Source organism: Bactrocera tryoni, chromosome 4 (genome assembly GCF_016617805.1).
Source record: "Bactrocera tryoni isolate S06 chromosome 4, CSIRO_BtryS06_freeze2, whole genome shotgun sequence".
NCBI lineage: Eukaryota > Metazoa > Arthropoda > Insecta > Diptera > Tephritidae > Bactrocera > Bactrocera tryoni.
Genome location: NC_052502.1, coordinates 12,481,516 through 12,509,223, shown reverse-complemented (window position 1 = coordinate 12,509,223; position 27,708 = coordinate 12,481,516). Strand labels below are relative to the sequence as shown.

Genomic DNA, 27,708 nt, shown 5'->3' with positions numbered 1-27,708 from the left:
TATTTTCGGAACGGTATCGGATTTTCTTGTCTGTTAACAGTATATGCATAACTATAAGTACATACTATGCACACTACGGCATATATACGGATGTATGTACTAGTATTTACGTTAAACTGAGTGGTCGCAAAGTGGCATGACTTGATTTACGCGCCCGTCCATTGGCCTGTTCGCCTGACTGTTTGATTAGGCTTGTGTAATTTCACTGCTGGTTTGCGTGTGTATGCTTAGTCGGGAAGTCAACACATAATTTATAGAACAAATAAAATATAAAATTGAATTAAAGCGCAACTAAAACCGAAATATAGCTGATGATAAACGAAAAAACGCAAAAGCGTGGCACGAGCAACTTTTTAATGTACACCTAGCATATACACAGATTTACATAATCACATTGGCGTATGTATGTAAATGTGTAGATGTGCACAAGTCAAGAGCATGCGTCCAAAATTCTGCTGTCATCACACTTTCCAGTCGCTGGCACACAGAAGATTGCCGATCGAGCTTTTTGATTAACGCCTTTCAATGGGCTGCGCGTATGACCATGCGGAGAACATGTCGGCAGTTTTTTCACCCATTCCGTTTATTTTCGATTAAAAGATAACAGAAAAATATTTGCTTAAAAAATATTCAAACATTCTGAATGAAAAAATTTGAGTGGTAATATGGTTAACAGGTCATTGCCCAAATGAGGGGATAAATAAAACCGAAAATCTGCTGGTAAGGAAGTTGGCAGCAGAAATCGACGAAATCTGATGGCAATATGGTAAACTTAAAAAAAAAAATTAAAAAATTCTACAATTATGAGAGTTGTGTTTTTCTTGTTTTCACTTCATCTATACACAATGACTGGATTTATAGGTACATATATTAAATTATATATGAAAATCTATAAATACCTGCAATTTTATACTTCCGTCGTACTAAACATATGAATTACATTTTTTATGGCTACTTCACAGTTCCGTTATGACAGTATTGGAAACACTATAGAACGTTAAAAGTGTTCGCCAAAGTGATATTTCTTAATCAATGCTTCAAGGCTACCGCGTGACGATATTACAGTTCAAACGTCACACCACTCTTATCAGACCAACTCTTTGCTATTTTTAATATGACAGACAGTATTATTTATTATTAAGTTCAGTCTATATATTTTTTTTTTGTGATTTTGTATACTATCAATAAAAACGACATTACGTGGAACCAAAGGAAGAATATTTTAAGTTTGTAACACTTAGAAGAAAACGTCGGTGACCCTTTAAAATATATATTACTGTGATAAAATCGAAAGGTGAATTTTGTCCATTTCATCTCCTTCCATGTAATCTCCTCCCGCTGCAATACACTTAACGAATTTTCCAGTCATCATAGCACTTGGAAAAATCCTTCGTCGTGATAGCCATCAGAGCATTCTTCAAATCAGTTTTTATATCCTCAATTGAATCAAAACAGTGTCCTGGGAGTGGCCATGTGAATTTGCTGAATAGCCAGAAGTTACACGAAGGTAAGTCATGCGAATGCGGTAGTTGCAGCACGATATTAGTTGAAAATGCGACGAAATGATCGCGTAAATTCGGAAACAGTAAAAATCGAAGAATTCACTTTTAGAGCATTACAAAACGACGCTAATGAATATTTTGACGTGAAATTCAGCATAGATGTCACTAACCGTACCAACTTACAGAAAAAAACGATTCGAAAAACACGAGAAGTATAAATTAAAAATTTACCTTTCAATTTGATCGCAGTAGCATGTTATATATCTATTAAACTAGGCATTAGTGGGCCTAGCATACATTAAATATTGCACTGACATTTGACGTAAACAATTTTTTTTAAGTTGGATCCCATACAATTGGTCAGGAGAAATATTAAAAAATACAATAGCCACACTTCGAAACACGTTTAATCATCGAGAGAGATGATTAGACGTGGATTTACGCCCGAAAATAAAGATCTGTCGACTGCATAGGTGTTTCAAGATAAGCCGACTTCAACAAAAGTTGTTCGCGTATGAAGCACTTCGAAGCAAATGGTTGTCCTTTTGGTACAACGGGATATATCACAACCATACCACTAGAACCACGCAGAACAACAACCTCTGAAAGAAACACAATCATCTGTTTGCCAGTTGTCTTTAAAAAATCAGGAAAATCAACCACCGAAGACGGATCACTCTTCACTCTCACACATCGACTGAAACAACTGCATTTTTGAGAGGCGGTTGATACGCTCAGAACGCATGTTTTGGAGATACCGCAATCAGAGTGCTAAAAGGGCTTCGAAAATTGGTTCAAACGCATGCAAAAGTATATGATGCAAGCGGAGGTACTTTTTTTCAATAGCCTTTCTTTGATCGAATGTGTTTCGCGGGCTTCGCTTAACTTATGGTCAACATAATCCTCCTACTGAGCGTACTATTCGCAACAACATTACTCATCTTCAGACCCAGCATTCATTATTGAATTATATTCGACCGAGTAGACTACGAACAGCAAGCAGTGAAGAAAATATAGCAGCCGTAGCCATAGCTGAGTGTACACGAAGACCGCGGAGAGTCAATTCGGCGCGGTCCGCCACAAATCGGCCTGACGTATGGAACGACTTGGCGTATTTAACGTACCACCATGGTACACACCGGCGCCACTTCCTACATATCGCATCAATAACTGGATTTATTGAAAGAACACTTCAGCGAGCAGATAATTTTACGTTTTGGCCCGGACGATGGGGCACCAAGATTGTGTGATAGCACACCGTCATGAAAGTCTTAAGTCTATGCGGAAAATCCCGCTTCGACTCATGCTTTGTAGCAAAACATCACGCAAGTCATTTGCCAGTTACCATCAAAATGCTCGAATCAGTCACCAAAAATCGGACTCAACGAATGGACCATCTGAGACGTAGCCGCGGTCAACATTTGAAAGAGATAATCTTCAAAAGATAAATGCCAAAGAATGTTTTTTCGCATGATAATAAACATTCTCCATTAAATTTGAAGTTTCTGATTTTTTCTTTTATTTAAGTTATCACCCTTTATAAAAAGCAAGGTGCATTTCCCGACTTTCTTGACGCTAAGTCGCCAAGTGTTGTGGGAATATTGTTAAGGGTCAATATTATACCTTCACTTGAACGTGCGAGCCTTAAAAGTAAGTGTACGCTACTGTATTTACAGTATCGGCCTAATTAGCGTTTAAAATCAAAAAAATAGAAAATTATTTACTTTTCTGCTATCTCTTTGACATCAAACTTTTAGTTCGGCAACTCTAGCGCCACTAAGTGATGTGAGGATTTTTGTTGATATTATGTTGATTAGTTGAGTTGTTATCTTAATAATATAAAATGAAACAAGATGACATTGCAACTTATTATCTTTGAAATAAATTGCGTATCGATTATTTTGACAAGGAAATTAAACTAATATGTACATGTATATTTATGACGTATATTTCTATTTATATTTGCGATATATTGTATATTTTTCGCAGCAACTCGCGCCTTTTTTGACTACCCATTATATAGCATAAGGCTTCTGCGCTTCAACGCAGTCTGCATTTATAGTTAAATACTTATGATTCTCCGGCTGTCTAACTGACGCCTGTCTTCAGTACTTATGTATTTGCTGCAATCATCATTAACTCGTGTTAACATTCAATTATTCCTTGTAGTCAACTAAATTTGGCTTCACTGAGTTCTATGAAGGTTACTGCTTAGTACGACGTTTGCATGCTTGAATTACGTTTTGAAGTTTATGTCATCGCCGATTTTCGATTGCAATGCGCAGAAGATCAACATTAATATTTTTAGCGTAGTATTTCGCACATTTCGTATACTCGTAATTCTACCGATTTTGCTTAAATATTTTCAATATTTTCAATCACGAGCTAGTTGCCATAATGTTATACATACGATTATTACGGAAAAGGTAAACAGGCATGTATAATATATGTATGTGTACTATATTTACAAATTCACTTAACTACTACTATTTAGTAGATCTATTGAAGTCAAGTATGCGCTCACCTGAAAGCTTGTCTGACATCCGGACAAATTACTTGAATACTTTACACAACGACCGATATTGACGCTATGCACATTGCTGACGCCATTACGCACACACCAATCCAGATTGTTGCGCATCTTGCGTATGACGCTGCTGCTGAGCAAAATGCCGGCATTTAAATCACAGTAATTACGATCACTTTGACTGCCGAGATCATCAACACCATTGGAATTCGAGATACGTCTGGACGCCGCAGCCGCAGCCGCAGCCGCCGCCGCACTGTCACCATCATCCACGATATTCTGCTCCAGTCTGGCACCCATATATAGATCGAAAGTGATGCTGATGTGATAGAGCAGCGCTTTCAGTTTACGTGCATCCACGTACACCGTATCTGGCATAATCAGAAAGTAATCGTAGTCATCGAGGTAATTATCCGCAATGTATTTTATCACATGGAATGGTCGCAGACTCTCGCGTGTGTCTGTGAAGCCGACAATATTCTTGAGTTTATAGTTCGTTTTCACATTGTCGGCGTTAATGAAAAACTTAATTTTATTCACCAAGTGCGCTGTGGTGCGATTTATCGCTGTCGCTAGAGTATTGATGTTGTCCTGTGACGTCATCACGCCAATGAAGATCTTCTCGCGTATACCCAGCTCGGAGGAGTAATAGCGCGGACGAATGACATTCGTGGCCTGTAAGTGGATTAATAATTATTTAATAAAGCATACATATGTGTAATGAAGTGTAAACATAATGGACATATATGAATATACCTATATCAAATTATATAAGAATAATGTACCTTCTTTGGAAAGTAAGAAAAAACCAAAAGTGCGCTATAATTTATTGCGCTCAAGCGGAGAATATAAAAAGTGCCAAAGCATCAAAAAATCCATACTTAATAATTCTGGTACGAATTCTGTAGTGCTTGCCCTTCTCATCTCTGTATAATCCGACTTGCACGGATCTGGTTTCAAGCAGATGATAATGAGATATACAATGATTTTTATGCCTTTTGTGGGGATAACCGGCAATGTCACAAAACAAACGTATAATATAAGTAGATTTGCAGCTTTTTATAAAAAGTGTTGAAGGTAGATAATTTTTTAATTGGTTTATATTTATACCCGCGCGCCACGTGTTACTCAGAGTATTTAAGCACATCGAAATTTTTGTGTTAGTTTGGTATGCTTGGTATCAAGATCATTTTAAAGGTTTTTTGGGATTGGGAAAAATCACGCTAATAACAGGCAGACCGATCACGCACCAACAAAGCAAGGACCACAATTTTTTACGTGATGAAATACCTATGAAACCCTTCTTAAATATGTCTCTACCTTTGAACCTTTAAAAATTTTGATAGAGAATGATTGAACTGGAATGCCTACAAAATACCGATGCAATTAATATCCAAACCAAGATGAACAATTTAGTAAGATTTACTAATGCAAGAGTGGCATTCAATAACACCCCCTAAAACTCGATTATAGTTCTTGGTATACTTCTGTTGGATACTAACTATATTATTCTCTTTTACTCCGGTTGAAGACAGTGAACTTGAGAACGAAGATAACAACCTTGAGTTTACATTTTTGGGAAGCACTGTTTAAATAGAAATTCAAATAAGTGGAAAAGTGGCGTTGAATCAAGTTTCAAATAATTGGTGATCCAACTAAATGTACTTTTTTCATTAACCTTTTTCTGACAGATCACGCGTGAGATCGGCCTACTGAGCGTACTATTCGCAACACCATCACCCGAATTAAGGCGTACCATTCGTTTTTGGATAATATTCGACCGAATAGACAACGTCTAGCACGCAATGAAGAAAATATAGCCGTAGCTGAAAGTCTACACGAAGACGTGGATAGTCGATTCGATGCCGTTCGCAGCAACTAGGACTGACGTATGGAACGACTTAGCGCATTTTACGTCGAGATCTTAAATTGAAAGCGTACAAAATACAGCTAGTGCAAGGCGCTCGACCTTCTCAAACAACATCGATCCGAGAAGTCCCGACGTTTGGGTCTGAAGTCTGTGTGGACAATCCCGCTTCGATTCAGGCCTTGGAGTAAAACACCCCCCGTGTCATTCACCAGTCCGCTATGGTAGCTCCGAAGACAACTATTTGACTAGTTTATGGTAAGGCCGAGATATTTTTTCAGGCAAATTCTAGGTGAGTTTCGCTCACTTGAGACAGTAGGCACTACGAACTTTTTATCTCAATTGGAACTGCTATATTTTTCAAGAATATGAAAAGGTTACACAAAAACCACAAATTTTTTTGTCATTACTAATCAATTTTTCACTGGTATCAAGTTGATGCCGCTTGATTTTTGTTGCCTTTTGCAAGCTAAACTTTATAGACTAGTAATGCTACTTATGACACTTGGAAGTGACAATTTCGAAAGCACCTTTGAGTGTTAAAATCCCGTTCTTTAATTGTAGAATATGACTTTGCATTACAATTAAACTGATTTTAATCACCTTAGAACGTGAAATATTTGATGGATCTTTACATTAACAAACAAGTCCTGACATCATCTACTAAGCAAGCTGTTTTTCATTTCAAAATAAATCAATGAATATAGATGATAAAAAATGAATGAATGAAACCAGTTTTAATTCTCCATTTATAAATTTTATTTTTTCCTATTTCAATTACTTTTTTCCATATTTCAAAGTGATGGATAATTTTAACTTTTTTTAGAATAAGGAGCTATAAAAATTACAGCAAATTAAGAAAGATTTTATTTAATTATTTTTTTGTTTTTTGTTTATATCACAGCGCCCGCTATCATCTACATTGTGACAAAAAAGCATTCGGAAATTGTAATTAAATTCCCGGGTAAATGTTATTTCAAAAAATGTATTCTGCAAACTTGGTAGAACTGTCCTTAAAATGGGTGTGAACTGTCAACCAGTTTCTTTACAGCAGCTACTTAAGTGCGCAGTAGTGCGTTGCGATTTTCACAATGGATAAAAATATCGAACAAAGAATTTGTTTCAAATTTTGTATTTCTAATCAAATTTCGTCTGCGGAATCTTTGCGAATGTTGGAAAAGGCCTAGGGTGATTCAGTTTTATCAAAAACACAAGCTTACGACTGGTTCAAAGCCTTCCAATACTGTCGAGAGATCGTTGAAAAAATGCCTCCGTCTAGGCGACCTCCAACTGATGAAAAGGGAAGGATATGGTGCTTGAAAATCGTTAGTCAAGTGTTAAAGAGATGGCAAGAGAGCTCGACATCCGAGTCCGTCCGAATAATTTTGGGTATGAATCGCGTCGCTTTGGACATGCTTGATCATGGAGAGTATTATACCTGCCGATGAGACATGAGTTTATGAGTTTGACATGCAAATAAGTGAACAAACATCGGAATGGTGGGCAAAACAATCGAGCCCAAACTAAAAAAACTACGCCAAAGCTGCTCAAAAATCAAGGTGATGCTCATTATTCTTTTCGATATTCGTCACTTGGTGTATCACGAATTTGTCCCGGACGGTCAAAAAGTAGTTCTATTTGGCCGTATTGACCGTATTTCGACCGGAATTGTGGAATAACACTTCATGGATCTTACACGATGATAATGCACCATCGAACCAAAACCCAATTAATACCATCGATCCACCACCGTATACACCAGATTTGGCTCCGTGTGATTTTTTCTTGTTCCACAAACCGATCGATCAAAGAGATAAAACAAAATTTGCTGAAGGCGCTGAAGGTCATCTCAAAAAGTGCTTATAAAAAGTGTTTCGAGGACTAGAAAAATCGTTGGCATAAGTGTAGTACATCCGGTGGGAACTACTTTGAATACGACAAAATAAATAATAATTAAATATTTTTCGTTTTATTTACAATTTCCGGATACTTTTTTGTTACAATGTATACTTTTATTGGCGCAAAAATAAGTCAGAGCTCAATTCTCAAGTATACTCAGTAGCCTTACTAGTTAGTATGCAAATGTCAAGACTGTCATGATCAATCAATTTTAAAGCGGTAAACAACAAAAGCAAAATATTGTTAAAATAAAAAATAATAATTATTATAGAAAGGCGTACAGTTAGTATAATATGCAAATTTTATTTTAAAAAATATATAACTGAAAAAATTTTGAAAAATTGAACATTTCATTGTTTGTAACACGACTGTATTCTAAATTCACAAATTGAAACAGAATATACATGCATATGTACATTAATATATGATATGCACATAGTAAGTACATATGTATGTACATACATCTTTCAGCAATTGCTCCATTTTTCCCACCTGAGCGCAAGTGATTCTTTCGTACACGCGCTACGTAAAGTAGGTCCAAAGCAAATATACATGAGCAAAGTCTCGTAATGTGGGTTTCGTGGAATTTCGCTGAGCAACATGCGAAATATCTATTATTTATAAATAAAGATAAGATAAAAAATTTGCAAATTGACCAACTATGTATGTATGTATGTTCGGCGAATTTGTGCTTCTGGGCAAAATCTTCTTCAAGGATAAACAAAACTTAGCTGAAAATTTACAGACGTCTGTAAATATGTGTGTGTGTATGTATATATATGCAACATTATCTACATAATTAATCGCAGCATTATCGAAGAATAGAGATGTTTTTCAATTGCAAAACTCACATTGCCAAATCATAACTCAAGGCCGACGCATGAAATGTGATAAGTACACAAATACACAAGCGCGTGTTAGCCATGGGTTAAGAGCAGCGCCGCAGAGTATTAGTAATTTTTAGCAGCAATTGTACTTTTTCCACTTAATGACTGCATAAATAAACTAATTTGCGTAAGCTAATAAATCTAAGGCGAAAAAATGAGGTGAACTCATTTGATTAAAAGCAAATAAACATATTTATAGTATATACATACATCTTATATACATACACAATACAAAATACTACTGCGGAGAACAACAAATACTAGCCATTTATTATGTATTATTTATTTATTTATATTGAAAATCATGAGTTCGAAACATATAAACGCCGCATGCGTACACAACTGTTGAACATTTTTATGTACTATATAGTAAGTATACCTACATATTTCTACAAATATATATGTGTGTGCATGTATAGTAGTGCAAAAATTTTCAAAACTGAAACCAATTGAAAAATAAACATTTGAAATATTTCTCTCATAAATAAACTGGTGCGCATACAAATTAGTAACACAAAGTAACATCTGGCAACACTAAGAAAGAAAAAGTAAAAGGATAAAATAAAACCATGAAAGAAAATTGAATTAAAGTTGAGCTAATTTTCAAGTGCTAATTGATCAGTTTATATAAAATTTATAGTTAATGTTATAAAAAAGATGATTAAAGTAAGAAATATACTCATGGTGTGCAATAAATAGCTAATTTTATGTTATTATATGATTATAATATGGTGAAAATTTGTAGAAGGCATTTTTAAATTATTTCTGGTTTATCTGGCTGGCTTATTAATCTAGAGTTGTGTTTATATTTATTTCTCTGATTGCCGCTCACTTGGTATTAGCCAGAAACGATTCTTTACATATGGCACACGCAGCTCACAACTTCCGATCTTACACCAAGTATACTCTGGGTAGCCAAAAAACATCCTCCACAGGGTTGTGCGCTGCGAAGTTCTTCAACATATTGCTGATTTGCGTCCACGCCCCGTACGGAAGAGAACGACTATGTGACCAAAAATGTCTTCTAGAAGCGATTGCAGCGCATCTATGACAGCCGATAAGCCAATGATATTAATAACATTGGCCACAACAAGCGCACCGTGAGTTCTGCTTTTTCCAGACTGGATAAGGAGCGAAAACGAGTAACACGAAAAGCTCCGTCAGGATCGGGAAGGACCTCTCCGAGCCATTCGATAATAAACGAGGTTTCAGACAAGGCGATTCTCTATCGTGCGACTTTTTCAACCTGCTTTTGGAGAAAATAGTTCGAGCCGCAGAGCTAAATAGAGAAGGTACCATCTTCTATAAGAGTGTAAAGCTGCTGGCGTATGCCGATGATATTGATATCATCGGTCTCAACACCCGCGCTGTTAGTTCTGCTTTCTCCAGGCTGGACAAAGAAGCAAAAGAAATGGGTCTGGCAGTGAACGAGGGCAAGACGAAATATCTCCTGTCATCAAGCAAACAGTCGTCGCACTCGCGACTTGGCTCTAACGTCACTGTTGACAGTCATAAATTTGAAGTTGTAGATAATTTCGTCTATCTTGGAACCAGCGTAAACACCACCAACAATGTCAGCCTAGAAATCCCACGTAGAATAACTCTTGCCAACAGGTGTTACTTCGGACTGAGTAGGAAATTGAGAAGCAAAGTCCTCTCTCGACAAACAAAAACCAAACTCTATAAATCACTCATAATTCCCGTCCTGCTATATGGTGCAGAGTCTTGGACGATGTCAACAACTGATGAGTCGACGTTGCGAGTTTTCGAGAGAAAAGTTCTGCGAAAGATTTATGGTCCTTTGCGCGTTAGCCACGGCGAATACCGCATTCGATGGAACGATGAGCTGTACGAGATATACGACGACATCGATATAGTTCAGCGAATTAAAAGACAGCGGCTACGCTGGCTAGGTCATGTTGTCCGGATGGACGAAAACACTCCAGCTCTGAAAGTATTTGACGCAGTACCCGCCGGGGGAAGCAGAGGAAGAGGAAGACCTCCACTCCGTTGGAAGGACCAAGTGGAGAAGGACCTGGCTTCGCTTTGAATATCCAATTGGCGCCACGTAGCGAAAGGAATAAACGACTGGCGCGCTGTTGTTAACTCGGCTATAATCGCGTAAGCGGTATCTACGCCAATTAAAAAGAGAAGAAGAAGAATAAGGAGCGAAGCAAAAGGATCTGGCAGTGAACGAGGGCAAGAGGAAATATCTCTTGTCGTCAAACAAACTGTAGTCGCACTCGCGACTTGGTTCACACGTTACTGTTGACAGTCATAACTTCAAAGTCGTAGATGATTTCTTCCATCCTGGAAGCAGAATTATCACCAACAACAACGAAATCCACCGCAGAATAAGTCTTGCCAACAGGTGCTACTTCGGACTTCCGTCCTGCTAAGTATATGGTGCAGAGGCATGGACGATGACGAAAATTTATGGTTCCTTGTGCGTTGACAACGGTGAATACCGCAGTCGGTGGAACATTGAGCTGTACGAGATATACGACGACATTGGCATAGTACAGCGAATTAAGAGACAGCGGCTCCGCTGGTTAAGTCATGTCGTCCGAATGGATGAAAACACTCTTAACAATATGCGACGCAGTACCCGCCGGGGGAAGCATAGGAAGAGGAAGTTGGAAAGAGCAGGTGGCGAAGGATCTGGCTCCTCTTGAAATCTCTAATTGGCGCCAAACAGCAAAAAAGAAAAACGACTGGCGCGCTAGTATATGTATGTAAACTCAGCTGTAACAGCGTAAGCGGTGTCTACGCTTATAAAGAAGAAGAAATTACATTTACCAGCCCAACAGGACCCCTTATAAGACCGTCTTCCTACCATCTATTTTTTAGTGCCTTGATTGATCCTTCAAGCAACTTTAGTTTTTTTTTGGAAAAACACGATAACTTCGGGAAAGTTCTAGCTCTAACCACCTAGACACACATATACTTTGTAATTATCGCTTTCCAGAACCAGAATTGAGGGATCACCGACTAACATAATTATAACGTAAGAGGCAGGTTAAGTAGAGAACTATTAAAACCCTTTCCAATATGACAAAATACGATAACTATGCGGCCATCAAATTTGGAGACAAAATATAGTGGGTTTCCAAAATTATCTTCTAACAATCTGACGTCTTTATTTCAGCTTCTAAGAAAGAACAAAACGAAACCAAGATAATCTATTACAATTACTGCGTTTCAGACAATGATGATAACTCAAAGCAAAAAAATCAAAATAATCCACTGGAATCTCCATATTTATCCGCGAAAACTAGGAAGATCGGTCACCATTTGTCTCAGAATGCTCTCATTATCTAACCCATATCAACCTACTTCCCATTTTTATCCGGAATCTTCAGTAATTGAATTAAAAAAAAAGAACATCTAATCAGATTAATGTTTCTTAAGGTATGCCTTATTTCAATTTTGTCCATTCATCGAATTAATACGATAGAGTTTACCACTTAACCTTAAATACATAAGAACATATGGCTATAAAGGTATATTCCCAAAAATTTGAAGTTTTTAACAAATTTCTTCGAAAACAATGTTTAAGAGTGCCCACTCAAGTGAAATTGAATCGTCTGACGCCAAAATTCCAGCTGAAACACTTCACCTCAATGACATGTGCACATAGGTATATATCCAATGAGTAAATACGAGTGTCTTCGTAGGCTCTTGCCGGCATGTCTGACGCCATAAATACACAAACACGCGGCTACAAGGCTACGAATAGGTATCACACTCGGAATCTAACTCAGCAAAAGGTGTGTCTTTGGCTTCAAGTACTTTAATACTAATCCATTAAGTATAAGAAAATGAGAATATTGACGTATGTCCACAGAGGTATGAGTGCACTCAAGTGTTTAAACATACAGTTATTGAATATAAAACCAAATGCCGCTATAATTGCTGAAAGAGCTTCTTAAGTCGCTGCATTGTGAATCAGATGATTACGAACACACACGAAAGCCTTAACGATTATTAAGAACTATCGAAGAAACAATATTGATTTTGAGAACAATGATAACAAATCTAATGCAACGGGGGCAGACATTACGCTGATCGGGTAGAGGCTGAAGTGCGCTATTACGTATCTGCTGGCATGAGTATACCTATATTTGTAAACAAATATATACATATGTATTGCATGTGTGTACCACACTAGAAAATAGACAATGAATAGATTGCGAGGGGAATTCTCTTTAAATTGCACATTTTAGTTCTAAGAATACATATAATAAAAGTACTTTGCATTTCGATTTTATTTATAAAATATATGGAAACACATGTGTAAAAGAACTTTTTATTAAGAAAATTATTCATTTAATGAATAATAAATTTGCATAACAATTATTGAGGGGAAAAACTAATCTTGTTTTCTGCCATTGAAAAAAACTTTTGTAACGGGTGATCCAATAGAGCTACTTTTTCAATAGCCTTGTTTTGATAGATTACGCGTTAGGCGTGTCAACTTACGGTCAATATAATCGGCCTACTGAGCCTACTATTCGCAACACCATCACCCATCTTGAGACCTAGCATTCATTATTGGATAATATTCGTCCGAATAGAACACATTCAACACGCAATGAAGAAAATATAGCAGCCGTAGATGAGAGTGTACACGAAGACCATGGATAATCGATTTGTTCCCGCCGACGCCTCAACTTGGACTGACGTATGGAACAACTTGGCGCATTTTACGTCGAGATCTTAAATTGAAAGCTTACAAAATGCAGCGTGTGAAAGAACTGAAGTCGCTCGACTTTCCCCAGCGATATCGCTCTATGTGCTCTTGAAAAGTTGCAAAAAGATCCGACATTTTCGAGCCAAATTTTGTTCATTATGAGGCTTATTTCTGGCTCAATGGGTATGTAGACAAACAAAATGCAGCATTTGGGAAGAAAAGCAACTTGAAGAGATCCAAGTGCAGCCATTTCATTCAGAAAAAAAACGACAATTTGGTGTGGTTTGTGGGTCGGTGGAATCATCGGTCCATATTTCTGCAAAAATGATGCCAGTGAGAGCGTAATCATCCAAGGCGACTGTTATCCTGCCATGAAACCGACTATTTGATGCCTGAAATTGAAGCTCGTGATCTCGGCGTCATTTTGTATCAACAAGGTGGCGCCACTTTTCACATATCGCATCAATCAATGGATTTATTGAGAGAACACTTCGGTGAGCAGATAACTTCACGTTTTGAGCCGGTCACCAAGATGGTGCGATATTACACCGTTAGACATTCTTCTGTGGGGATATGTAAAGTGTTTTGATTACTCACGAAAGTTCTAACTATTTCTATGTCAAAACAAATTTTCCAAAAACTTGAAATTTATGGACGTGTCTTTTGGAGATCTAAACACAAAACATTTGGAATCAACCTAGTGCCTTCCTCTCATCTGAACTTTTCAGCCTACTTGAAATATTGACTGTGGTCGCTTTGTCCATGTCAATATAGTTTTATGAGACAGCGAAATAACCCATTTTCTCAAAGAAAACATTTTGTATTAGTAATATCGTTACCCTGAAAAGATGAATCAAATTACATATGTACATATATAAAATTTTGACTGATATCAAATATGTATATAAGTTAGCACTGTGTGTGTTTAATTAGTTAGGAGTGAGTATTTTTCAAACGATAACTTTAATTACAGTTCTATGATAGCTCGGTATAATAAGCCGGCATCACACACTACTGTTTTCTGATAAAAAGTGCTTCATAGATACACATATGGTCAAAATAATAAGTACATACGTCCGTGTAGCATTCAATGACTAATAAATTTTCTTTTATTAATGTTTAAAGTGAAATAATATCATATTTCATTTCATATATGACTAAAATAATAAAAATAAAGATATTTGTAATAATAGTTGAAATATAAACTTAAATTTCTAGCAAATAAAAAAAGACTAAAAAAATGGCTGGACAAAATAATAAGTACATCGGGTATATGTGAATGAAAAAATGTATTAGTTTGAGTTTTCTGTCTCCTATTTGATTTTTATTTACTTCTTTCATCAGTATCTAGTATATCTGCCATATTTTCAGTTCCTTTTGAGATTCGTTTTGGCATACTGGAGATAAGTTTGCGGTACGTATCAATTGTAATCTCATACCAGGTTTTTTCAACAAAACTCTCTGATTTGATCCTTATTTTGGAACGATTGCTTTCCAATCTGTTGCTTTAGCTCCCCCAAAAGGTTTTCAATTGGATTCAAGTCGGGAGATTGACATAGTCATATAAGAGAACTCACACCATTGTCCTGGAACCAATCTTTTACCAACGTCGAAGTATGATTAGGATCATTATCCTGCTGAAATTTCCATATTAGTGGCATACTTTCCTCAGTATATGGCAGCATCGTGTTTTCCAAGACATCTTTATATTGAAACCTATTCATGGTGCCCGAAATACGATGTATTGGTCCTACACCATACCACGAAAAGCAGCCCCAGACCATTATGTTGCCATCACCGTGTTTAACGGTCTTTTTTGTAGACTGTGAATGCAATTCTTTGCCTCTCGGACGACGAACATTTCCTCAGGCATCATTTCCGAACAAATTAATTTCTTGTTTCGTCGTTCCACAAGATATTGCGCCCACTTTTTCTAACCACTTGGGCGGGACCAATTTGCATGATTTTTCGCGAATTGTAATCTTATTTGTAATTTTTTTTTTTGCAATAATGGTATTCTTCTGGCTATCCGGGTAGGTAAATTAGCTCGATATAGTATTCATCGGGTCATTCGGGAAGATATTATGCTACCAATGTCGGCTGATATTGTCCTTAAAGATACCAATGGGTCCTTTTTACCAAGAGTGACGATACGGTTGTCCTATGTCTTTTTTGATCAACCGCGAGTTTCAACATTCTTTTTCATCCTTAAGGCATTCTGCGCGGTATTCCTAAGACTCTGGCCGTCTTTTATAAGGATTAAGACGATGTCCTTTTCCTCCGCCCTGCAATGCTTTTTTCTATCCATATATACATTTTTTTAGTTTTTAATGAGTCTTAAACATGGAGCTATACAACCTAAAGAGCAAATCATTAAAATAAATCACTCGATTTGATGAAAATATGAAAATAATTAACAGTGTACTTATTATTTTGACCACTTAGAAAACGACAACAACGAATCAACAATCAATTGCCACGCCCACTACAAAGAGTGGATTCAGCATTTTCTTTTCAATATAAAAAGTACTACCATATCGAAATTAATAAAATCAACCCATAGTAGTATTCGTGTACTTCACCAAACATTCAAAATTCAGTCATGACTGCGGCCTAAAGGAATGTACTTATTATTTTGACCATATGTGTAAATGTACGAAATAGTAAACGCACGACTTATCGACAAAGTAGTACTAAGACAGCTGCAGTCAAAAAGAAAACCGCTTTATTTAGGAATTTCTACAAATGCGATATATGTATGTATGTATTTATGTACGTGTGTACTTACTAGTTCCATGCAGTATGAATGTGGGTAAAGAGCAAATTCCATAAATTTAGTTATCACACCTCTATGTGTACATATAAACAATGGACAAGGTTAAGGTGAATTCCATATATGTACTATGTACATACATACACACATATAAAATACATAAACACCACGGTATCAAGTCATTCATTTTTCTTTACTTAAAAATATAGTTCTTAGTGAATTTTTTCTATTTTTACGGCCACACTTTGATGACTGCCGCATAAACGCGTGAATTTGCAACTAAAATAACCATATATTTATGCGGCATGCAACACGACGCTTAGCAACATTTTATTGTTGCATTTAGAACACGCGCCAGAAAGTGATCTGCAGTCTACAAATCTTATGCAAATATCAATTAACCGCTGCATAGCAATTGCCTCGTTCGCACATCGCGGCCACTTAAATAAAAAAAAACACACACAGCGAAACAACAACAAATAAGTAAACAATGGCACAGAAATCCGTGCAGCCTGCAAAGCAATCAGTTGTAATCTACGTGAATTGTTTGTAATTGAAAAATTCGAATACCCATTCATAAAGCCAGTCAACGCTGCCGATGCCGTACAATTTGCGACTGTATTTCAATTTCCTTCTTCAACGGATCCCCAACGGATTTGTGTGTGAATGAGTATGTGTTTGAATGCAAGTGCACAGTGCCGGAGGCGACACGATCGACGGTTTGTACTTGCGATCGGTGTGCTTTTGCACGACACACACATATAAACATTTATGTGAAGTGCACAAAGCTCAATATTCTGGCATTCATGGATGCAATTGCGTAGTTTTGTATGCGTGTGTGTGTGCAAAAACACGAAATAATAACAAACAATAAAGCACAACAAACACTCATCTTGCTGCTAAAATAAATCTGAATCGGATTTGTTACTGTTTGTGGTTAGTAACTGATGAAGCAAATCGAGCATTTGAGCGCTTGACGTAATTTTTCAAAGACTCGCCTATATGTATGTAAAAAAAAGTTTAGTTATCGATACAAAATTCCTACATATGTATGTATGTTAAAGTCCATAAGTTTTACAGAAGGTCCAGAAAATGATGTTTTATTTTGAAAAACTTCAATTTCAAAATTTCAGTTCTGATCGGAGAAGTTATGAAATATCCAAGTGCTTAAGTGTTTTGCAAGTTATCAAAGGCACAAAAAGAAAAGCTAATGAGTCCAAAAATATTGGAAAGAATTTCATCGAGAATGGATCATATGAGGCCATAGCAACATTCTAAATCCCCAAAAACGTTTATGATTTTGTAAAATTTCATTGATGATTTCAAAATTGCAAACCGAATTTGAAGTAGCCTAACCATCGGTAACCGGCAGTGCTGATCCCATCAATACTATTATTCTATAGATCAATAGTATAGATCACTGTTAAAAGCTTCAATGCCGAAATTGTAAACTATATTGCCTCTCTTGTACATAAAAACAAAAATATATTATACAAGTATAAGTGCAATTTGGTTACATCAAAGATAAGCTTACATACGACACGTTCTGAAAGGCAAATTATTGAAAATATCTAGAGTCCGACCGACCTCTAATCACTTATTCGGTTGCTTTGGAATTAAAAATTGCATAAAAATCCATTTGGAACCATATACATAACTAAGGCAGTATAATGTATAAGTAGAAGTGCAATGTATGGGTTTCAAAGAGTTTATGCAAAAACAGACTTCACGAATTTCAACCTGTAAAACGGGAGATGAATTGCAGAAAAATCGATCTACTTCTGAAGACGATAGTTTTTCTTCTTTACTGGCGTAGACACCGTTTACACGATTATAGCCGAGTTTTCAACAGCGCACCAAGTCCTTCTGCAAGTATATTCTTCAATCCGGACGACATGACCTAGCCAGCGCAGCCGCTGTCTCTTGATTCGCTGAATTATTTCAATGTCGCCATATATCCGTATCTTGTACAGCTCATCGTTCCGACGACTGCAGTATGGCCGTTGCCAAGGTGCAAAGGTCCATAAATCTTCCGCAAAATTTTTCTCTCGAACACTCATAAGGTCGACTAATCATATGATGGCATTGTCCATGCCATGCGAGGTTTTTCCAAGTGTTTGGTTGCATTGGCAGGGTATCATTTATTATAAGCTGCTCCTCTCATGTGTTTGTCGTATCAAAAATTGGACTGGCTGAAGAAGGCAATCGCCCAGAAGTGTGAAGCTTTGGCCAATAGAAGAGAAATGGTGCTCAATTCACACAATAGTAGGCCACACATATCGGTAGTGACTCACCAGGAGCTCGGTTGAGAAGTTTTATATGAATCTACCTTAAGCACAGGATCGAGCACAAAATGATAACTAACTGTTTCTGTCTATTGTGAATGAAAGAAAAGCTTGTTAAAATCAATTGTCCCAGTTTTTGCGAAGAGGGAAAGAGTTGTTATGAAAGTGACATTATGAAATTAACTTTAAAACGATGCCCATTTCATCTAAATTGGATATAAATCTTCAGTTAAATGCAAAAATAATGATATTTTTTATGACTCGTTTGAACATTTCGACTGGTAACTGGCGCATGACATGCGTAATGTTTTACTCCAAGTCCTGAATCGAAGCGGGGTTGTCTGCATAGACTTTAGACTTTATATATCCCCACACGAAAAAGGCAAACGGTGTGATATCACACGAACTTGGTGGTCCATCGATTGGCTCTAAACGTGAAACTATCCGCTCACCGAAGTGTTCTCTCAATAAATCCATTGACTGATAGGATGTGTAGAAAATGGCGCCGTTTTGTTGAAACCAAATGTTGCCGAGATCACGAGCTTAAATTATAAGCATCAATAAGCGTGTTATCATGGCACCGGCATAATAATTTTTAAAGAAATATGGACCAAAGATCACCGACCCACAAATCACACCACACCGTTGTTTTTTCTGGATGTCCGGCAATTTTGTTTGTTTTCGTACCCATTGAGCCAGAAATAAGCCTCATCAAGAACAAAATTTGGCTCGAAAAAGTCGGACTTTCTTGGAACTTTTCAAGAGCCTATAGACCGGAACGATGTCGCTTGGGAAGGTCGAGCGGCTTCAGTTCTTGCACATGCTGTATTTGGTACGCTTTCAATTTAAGATCCCGACGTAAAAAAATCCATACGTCAGTCCGACTTATAGCAGAAACAGCCAATTCCGCTCCTCCCTTCTTCGATTGTGTCAAAAGTTGAGCCGGCAGACATCAGACATCTTTTTTCAGTTTTCATTTCAACAATGTTACCATTGCTCAATACGCATATATAGTTTTGTACACATCTAAGTTTTTAATTACAATTTTTCATAATATAAAATATAAAAACTGAACTATTAAAAATAGTTTATATATTTATAAATAATAGCATTCGACTCTGATTTTGAGTTAGTTTAAGAAAATTTCAAACATATTGAAGACAATTTTTATAATTACTACAATATATTGAGACTGGCAACCCTGCGTTGTCAGAGAGCAATCAGCTGACACGTTTCTAAGGGAAAAATCCAAATACCGTGGAAATCTACGGTATCCTACGGTAAAGTGGGCGGTAGAAGCGGTGTTGGCTGATCATTTACATTGCGCTCTCATAAGATAGGTCGTATCAGCTGATTCGGGCTGCGGTTTTGCGGAATTCGCTGATTGCGCTCTTACTGCGAACGACGACGAATCGACTCTCCACGTCCTTCGTGTACATTCTCAGCTTGTCTATTCGGTCGAAAATTATTCAACAATGAATGCTGGGCCTCAAGATGGTTGATGGTGTTGCGAATAATACGCTTAGTAGACCGATTATGTTGACCATAAGATCTGTCTTGTTGAAAAAAATACCTACTTGGATCACCCTTTATAACCAGTTGAAATAATTGAAAAGTTAGTAAACACTATAATAAAAACTTCACGTTTTTTATATCTGAATATAGCTTTCCTAATTAAATAAAGAACATGCATACGTAACCATTTTTATTATTATTTTACATAATTGCAAAACTTGAATTGCTACTCCACATTTTCCCTTTTGTTAGAGGTAATGACATAAATGACTTATGGCCCTACCGGCTACATTGTTACTATGTATTTTTGATGTTACTCCTCACTAAGTCAAGTACGCACATACATATGTACATATGTATAATAGTAAATAGTGAAGTGTTTTCGCGATAGAGTTATGTGAATGGCGTCGAATGTATTTACAGAAATAACTTTGTCACACTATTTATATCTAGTCGTTAGTACGCCAGTTATACACCAAATTACTGCGCATAAATTATGATGGACTTTGACTCGAAAAGCGACAAGGAAGGAGATCGGTGACTAGGGTTGTTACTTGCCAGTAGCTGGCATACCGATTTGTAGACTGTGTATATAGTACATACACATGTAGTTTAGTTGCTATAGTTATGGTAAATGAAGCAATCAGACGTACAACACTTAACATAATGAAATTTGAGCGATTTACTCGGCGTGAGTGCGTTTAGATGAAGAAATATTTAAGCTGGAATTTAGCTACATCTACAACTGTCTGTGATCGTATAAGATGAGCAGCAATGAGGGAAATCTCACAGTAATTCAACTGGGTGGCACAGACATACACACATTCATATGCTTAATATACTTAGTTTGACTGCTAATGTTATTTATAATTTAGACAATTTTACAGAAATAGGTCAAGTGGAGACAGAGATATTTTAACTATTAAATACCATAGTTCCGCTAAGTAAATCTGAGCTCTCTTCAATGTATTTAATGTCATTTTAGGCATAAGTCGAGGTATTGATAGTAACCTTAGAGTTATTATTGGCACAAGGGAACTAAAAATTATATACAATGGTGGTCTTATAATTAAGAAAGACTTAACCATTTATTTATCGGCTTACATATTTATATCGAAAGTTTCATAACCATAAAACTAGAACTTAGATATACATAGTTGCATAAAAGTAAGCATGTTATAATAAAAAAAAACATGAAACTAGCGAAATATTGAAGAAAACAAACTGAACATAAATATAATAGAAAACCGAAAACAGCTTGATCTCATAATTAGAAACAATGATATTTTGGTGTATAACCAATATTTCTCATAATATATGCCAGTCTTCTCGATACACTTTCAATTTTATTATGGAATGATAACACAAATATCCAGAATCCTTGAAACAAGTCCTAATTCTTTTACGGAACTTTTCCTCTGTGTCGGGATTGATAATTGGACCTGTGTTTTCAATTGACTTGAAATCAGGACTTTGTGGAGGCCAGTTCAAAACATCATATGCAACATTTCTCTAACCTTAGTGTATTTATAATTATAATACCCAACGATTACCCTCCTCCCGCCCAACCGACGCGAGGGGCGCAATCCGCGAACGAGCGGAATTAGCCGAGTCACAAAAGGCAAGAGAGTTTTAAGCGTTGCGATCTTAAGCTGCTCAGCTACAGAAACAAAAATTTCAACAGGCTCATATCATGCTTGAATTGTAAATTATCGGTATATTCTCGAAAGAACACGGTTACATTAAATTAAGCCTCGAATCGGATGGTTCGCTGAAGGCACATTCGGGTTTTTTTCGGCTTCGGCTTAGTTTTGGAGTCTCAATCGCTAGATTATTGGACAATCTTGACGTCATATTAAAAAATCCACGTCTCGTCACCAGTAATGATGCTCTACCCGGCGACGTGTTTGCGAAAATTCAGGGTTTGCGATACGAGTTCAGCATTGAAACGCTCCACATCCGCAGCATTAAGGGGTTACATGGGTTTATGGGTTTCAAAAAATCGATTTTTTTTAATGTCTTATTTCTTTATTCTACTACACCCCCAGAATATTGTCCTAAATCTTCAAGTTGATTCGAGTAATAGTTTCTCGGATACAGTCTTGAGAACTTGTGGGTTCGAGGCTAGCTAGGCTAACTGCCCCGTCTTTAAATGCGTTTTTCTCGAAACTGTGTTTTGAAGCCAATTTGCAAGATTTCTCGACAACTAATCAACCGATTTTCATGAAATTTTACACTGGTCTTTGAGATACAATGCCGCTAAATTTTCTCTGAAATTTAAATTTTTTTGTAAAACTGTCTGCCAAAAATCTAATTAAATCCGAATCGTCCAAGTTCAAAGTTAAGGTTTTAACTAAAAAACGTATTTTTTCACTTTAGATAATCCGGTAAGAAGTTATCTTTTTTCCGAGAAGTCACCGGGAATGGCGTCGCAATGGTCGAGTGTAAAAAATTATTTTCCAAAAATTTCAGAAATTTTAATAAAATATTTAATTTTTTATATGAGAAAAAAATTGTTGAAAAAAGGAATAAACCCATGTAACCCTTTAAGCAAAATGTGTGGATCCACAAGAAATGTTAACGTCCTATGCTACCTCTCGGATGCCAACAACACAATTTTCAAACAGTGTTTCTTTAACTTTTTCGAAGTTATTGCCATTAGCGGAGGTGGATGGATGACTCGCCTGAGGCAAGTTTTCTATGGCTTCATAACTTTCATTGGTGAATGCTTTGTGACACTCAAATATTGGTGTTGCTAATAACGTAGGCTCCCCAAAAAACTTCTGCAACATTTTCAGCGATAGCCGTGATTCCATTGGAAATCAAAATAGTAAAAATACATCAGACAAACTTTTCGCGTTCTAAACGAACAGGTGCCAAACAGACAGTAATTGCCATATGGAGATCAAACTTCACACGAACATAAAACAAGGTCCCAATCTAAGATTTTTTGATTTATTCCGAGTCAAATTTGTTCAAATGATATATTGAAATGGATCCATTATTGGTTGTATTCATACAATTGAAGGGACACACAGTGAGGATATTTCGATCCCGGCACATCGTTTCTAATTAAACAAGCACCAATCTATATTTTGAGTTTAAACAATCACCACTGTATATTTTGAGTATGTATTTAAATAGCTGGCACAAAATATTGTCTGCTGGCAAATCTTTAATCTTACCAAGAAGCAATAATCTATATAATCTGCCATAATCACGACACTTGATTGGGTGGTGTGCTTGGGAAAACCTTACTAAACTATTTTTGCTTTGATTAAATGAAAAGAATGGATTTATACGAGTAATCTAACTAAAAAGCAATATAAAGTTATTTATTATAGCATTTAACTTAATAATAATAAAACACAAAGTATTAGTTTTAGCGATGTTTAAAATATGCCATATAATCTATGAACATACATATGTATGTATGATCATATATTAATCTACAGCAGAACTGTCAATGATAACAGCGATGAATGAATGCGCGGCGTTTTGACGTAACCATGTGCGAATATGTACATGTGTATGCATGTATGTATGGAATGTAGAATGTATGAATGTATAAAAGAAAAGTGCTTTAACTAGCCTATATACATAAATATGTATGTATGTACATATGTATATATATCGTGGTGATCGTTTTTAACGCAAAATTGTGTGGAAGCCGAAGAACAAAATAAAGGTGGCTTTGCATTATAGATAATTACATGGCGTTTGGCCACACAACGAACAATGCGGTATTTATCTTTACCGCGCACAATATTGGCTATATATCCACACACACATACGCATTCATAGTTCATGTTCATAGTCACCTATTCCGCCAAAAAAAAAAAAAAAAACCTAAAAAAGCTAGCGAAGAGCTAAAATAAAAATATTAACGCGTTCAACAGGCGAATTGAATTGAAAAGGAAATTGGCACAGTGTAGCACAAACATACACACAGGCATACATACATACGTACATATGTACATGTGTAATTGCAATGAAGCGATGAAGGAAGACGGAGTGTGACGTGTTCAATAATAAGGCAGATAAGCGCAAGGTCAAAAAGCAAATAAAAAAAAAAAAAAATAAAAAAATAAAAAAGCTAAAAAAAATTAAAATAAAAAATAAAAATTAAAATAAAAAAAAAAAAAAAATAAAAATAAAAATATAAATAAAAAAATTAAAATAAAAAAGAGAATAAAAAATTTAAATAATAAAAATAAAATTCTAAATGATATTTTTATGTCTATACTTTTTTGTGAAACACATGTACACATTCGCGGCGTGAAACGTTTCAACTGAAAAGTAATGCGTCGATATTTGTGAACTTTGGTGCCGCATTGTATTTCTCAAGTAGTCCGAGTACGAGTAATGGATTGTTAACAAAACACGTGCTTTTCGCCTAATGAACTTCACACCCATACTTATGTACATATGTACATATGCAGGTGTATTACAGAGTTGTAAATAGCGGCGTCATTCTATTTGCAATGCTCTTAACAACAAACCACACACAATATTCATATTTATAACGGAAATGGTATTAACAAGGAGGATAATTGTTATTTGCATAAATAGGCACTTAAGCAAATTGAATAACTGCTATACGCTTACACGGCATATTTCTATATTCTTAATTAGTAATTATAAAAAATTATAATTATTGCAATAAAAACAACAACCAGCATTAATATTATATTTTACTCGTACTTCGTCTACCAATGGGGCAGAACGCAGAGCAACCAAGTCGCTTGTCTTAAGATTTTAAGAAAGTAAACAAATAGACGAAGAACAAGTGGCATTTCGCCTTCATACATACATACCTACAATCGTACATGGCATGTATGTACATACATAAGTACTGCACATAGCTATTCGTATTTGTGTAGGCAGACTTCTGAATGGCACTAAAGCACATGGTGACATACATACTTACACACAAACAGAAAATCAAGTCAATTAGAAAAGTACTCAAACGGCAAATTTAATAGCGTGAGTTAAGAAATTACATGTATTTATGTGCATACATAACTATGTATGAATATTTAAGTGGCTTTTATTTATCAATTAATATTAAATCCATTAAAACAAAAGTAAAGTCGAAATAAAGAAGCACAAAAGCGAGTAAGGAGTTGTAAGACAATACAAGAAATTATCTAAATCCACGACAAAATGTTAATAAAACATTTAATTATATATTTTATGTGTAAATATTTATAATACTCAATTGAATTGGAAATAAATATGTTCGAGTGCTGAAGTAATTGCAATATCGACCCAAAAGCAGGGTTCTAAATAACGCGTCCAAGAGATAATTGAATAAATATTAAATTTTTTTTTATGATTCCGAAAAAAAATTAATTAAAAATAATATTATAATTGCTAATTCCGAAAACCTGATCGAAAAAATTAAAAAAAAATTTAACCCATCGAAAAAGAAATTAAAAATTAATTTTTAAACGCAAAAATCGCTTTAAAAAATTTCAAATGAAAAATTAAATCCAAAGTACCGGATTTAAAATTTTAATTCATAAATAAGGTTTTCTTTAATTTAAAATAATTTCCGGCTTGCCTACTTCGTGTTAAAATACTTATAGTTATTTTGGTAATTTTTGTAAAAGGCAAGTTTATTTTAATTAATTTCAACATAATGCACTCTTTGCATTATTTATTTTTAATTACTTTTAATTATAGTGTTTCAGTTAGAAATATGTATGTATGTAGGTATGTAAATCTTTCCTTTACATCTTTTTATTTTATTTTGTGTTGAATTGAAAATTTTTATTTGTTACTCCAATTTTTTAATTAAAAATTATTTCATAATTTTTCACATACATATGTATGTACATATTTTCCCGTAGTTCCTAGGTGGACATAGGGCCTCATAAACATTTAACAATTTTTAATTCCGGAATTTTTAATTTTGGAAATTAAATGTTAAAAATTTAAGCTTTTAATTCCGTTCTTGGAATTCTTCAATTTTAACCAAATTTTCTTAACTTGAAAGCCTTCGCGCGAGTAGTTAATTTGACGGTGTCATATTCATAAAAAACCTCTGAACTTAAATATATATCTTACACATACGAACACGTAATTTATGTAAATTCTAATTCCAATCTTCAACACTTACACTTACCGGTTTCTTAGCCGCCAAAGGTTTGCTAATTAAATTCAAATGTGGCTCGAATTCTTCGCCGAATTTTTCTATCAGACTATTCTCGGCGGCCTCTTGGGGGCATTCCTCTTTTTGCACCAGATCCCAAACATCCTCCGGCAAATAGAAACTCAACGCCAAACCCACGAGTATGCCGAATACGAAGTAGTGATTTCGGCTAAGCGCTGATCTACGCATGATCAATTTAGTGAAATTTTAAAATAATTAAATCCAATTGGCACGACAGTGTGCTGCAGTATAACAGCTGATTTGATGGTGATGGGATGGACAATAAGGAGGCTACCGGAAAGGAGCAACAGCAGCAATTTGAAAGCACAATATAGTTAGCTAACTGTAACTATGTTAGGTGTCAAACGTTGGGCGTAAACATCATCTTGACGAGGAACAATTAAAGGCTGCACTGTGGGTATGTATGAATGTAGAATTTTTTTTCTGCTGTTATTGGCGATGAACTGCTGTTGCTGCCAGCAAAGTGTGCGCTATCACTTTTGTATCTGCAGCTTGGTGAACGCCAGCGCAAGATGTTGATCTGGCAATGAAGCTTGCCACTTGCTCCACGCGTTGCACCACACGTACGCACACATGCATATAATTATCACGCTGTAACACAAACACACGCGCAAATAGCGAACCACGCACGCAACAGGCGAAGAAGCACTCAAACCGGCAGACGCAAACCGATCGACAAATCAGCAGACAAAAACACGATACACATTAAACAGACAATTGGATGCGCCAGCAAAAGATATTTTGCCGATTCTTTTTCTGTCACGCCACTCTTTACACACTTTTTATTTTGCAAAATCGTAATTTATTTATTTCTTTTTTTTTTGTGTCACTATTTACATGTGCTGCTTCTTATTTATTTGTTAATTTCTTTATCTCTAAATTTTTTTCTAATTTTTGGCACAAACACAAGCATAATACTCTGCACTGATCGATGGTGCGCGATAAATCACGTTTTACCGGTGTTTTGCCGACATATTCCGTTCATATTTCACAGCACGCTTTATTTCATTCAATGGCAAGCTTAGAGCAACTGATTAAATTAATTTAAAAATCAGCATTAATTAACAGCAAACAAGGCAACAACAACAAAAGCGCACGGCAAATAATAATCAAAAATTTAATGCCAAAGAAATCGCGACATGCCGCTCGGAAAACACAACCGCACTCCACAACAGAATTAACAAATCTATTCACCAGCGAGGTGAATAACACAACAAAATTGTTGTTTTTTCTTGTTTTTTATTTGGTAGGTGCTTCAAGCATGTTCAAGCATGCAACGATGAGCGACATCCGTCGGTGGTCGGCAATGCTAGCGCAGAGAACGTATATTTATATATATACGTTTTAAATATACGTTCTCTGGCTAGCGCTGGGAAATCGGAAAACGATCTTCATTCGATTCATTTACGAACAAAATACTTTTTAACTGTACAATACACATGACAAAACATGCATATTTACTCGTAAAAATAGAAAGTTAAATTTGTTAGATGAACAATTAATATAATTTGCTTAATAAAAATATAAATATTTTTGCGTTTTCTTTTCAGGCAATTTTAAGAGGAAATGTAGGCTTCGCTCG

General features: G+C 35.9%; 1 protein-coding gene across 1 annotated transcript in view; it reads right to left on the bottom strand.

Annotated features, from left to right (window-relative positions):
• LOC120775716 (chondroitin sulfate glucuronyltransferase) overlaps nt 1-27,291 on the bottom strand; it is a 42,640-nt gene extending 15,349 nt beyond the window's left edge. Inside the window, exons 1-2 of the mRNA XM_040106028.1 lie at nt 26,079-27,291; nt 4,027-4,704 (exon numbers count right to left, since the gene is read on the bottom strand). Of these exons, the coding sequence (XP_039961962.1) occupies nt 4,027-4,704; nt 26,079-26,294 (894 nt within the window). The 5' untranslated portion in view covers nt 26,295-27,291. The remainder of the gene's footprint in view (nt 1-4,026; nt 4,705-26,078) is intronic.
• Between the last annotated feature and the right edge of the window lie 417 nt (nt 27,292-27,708).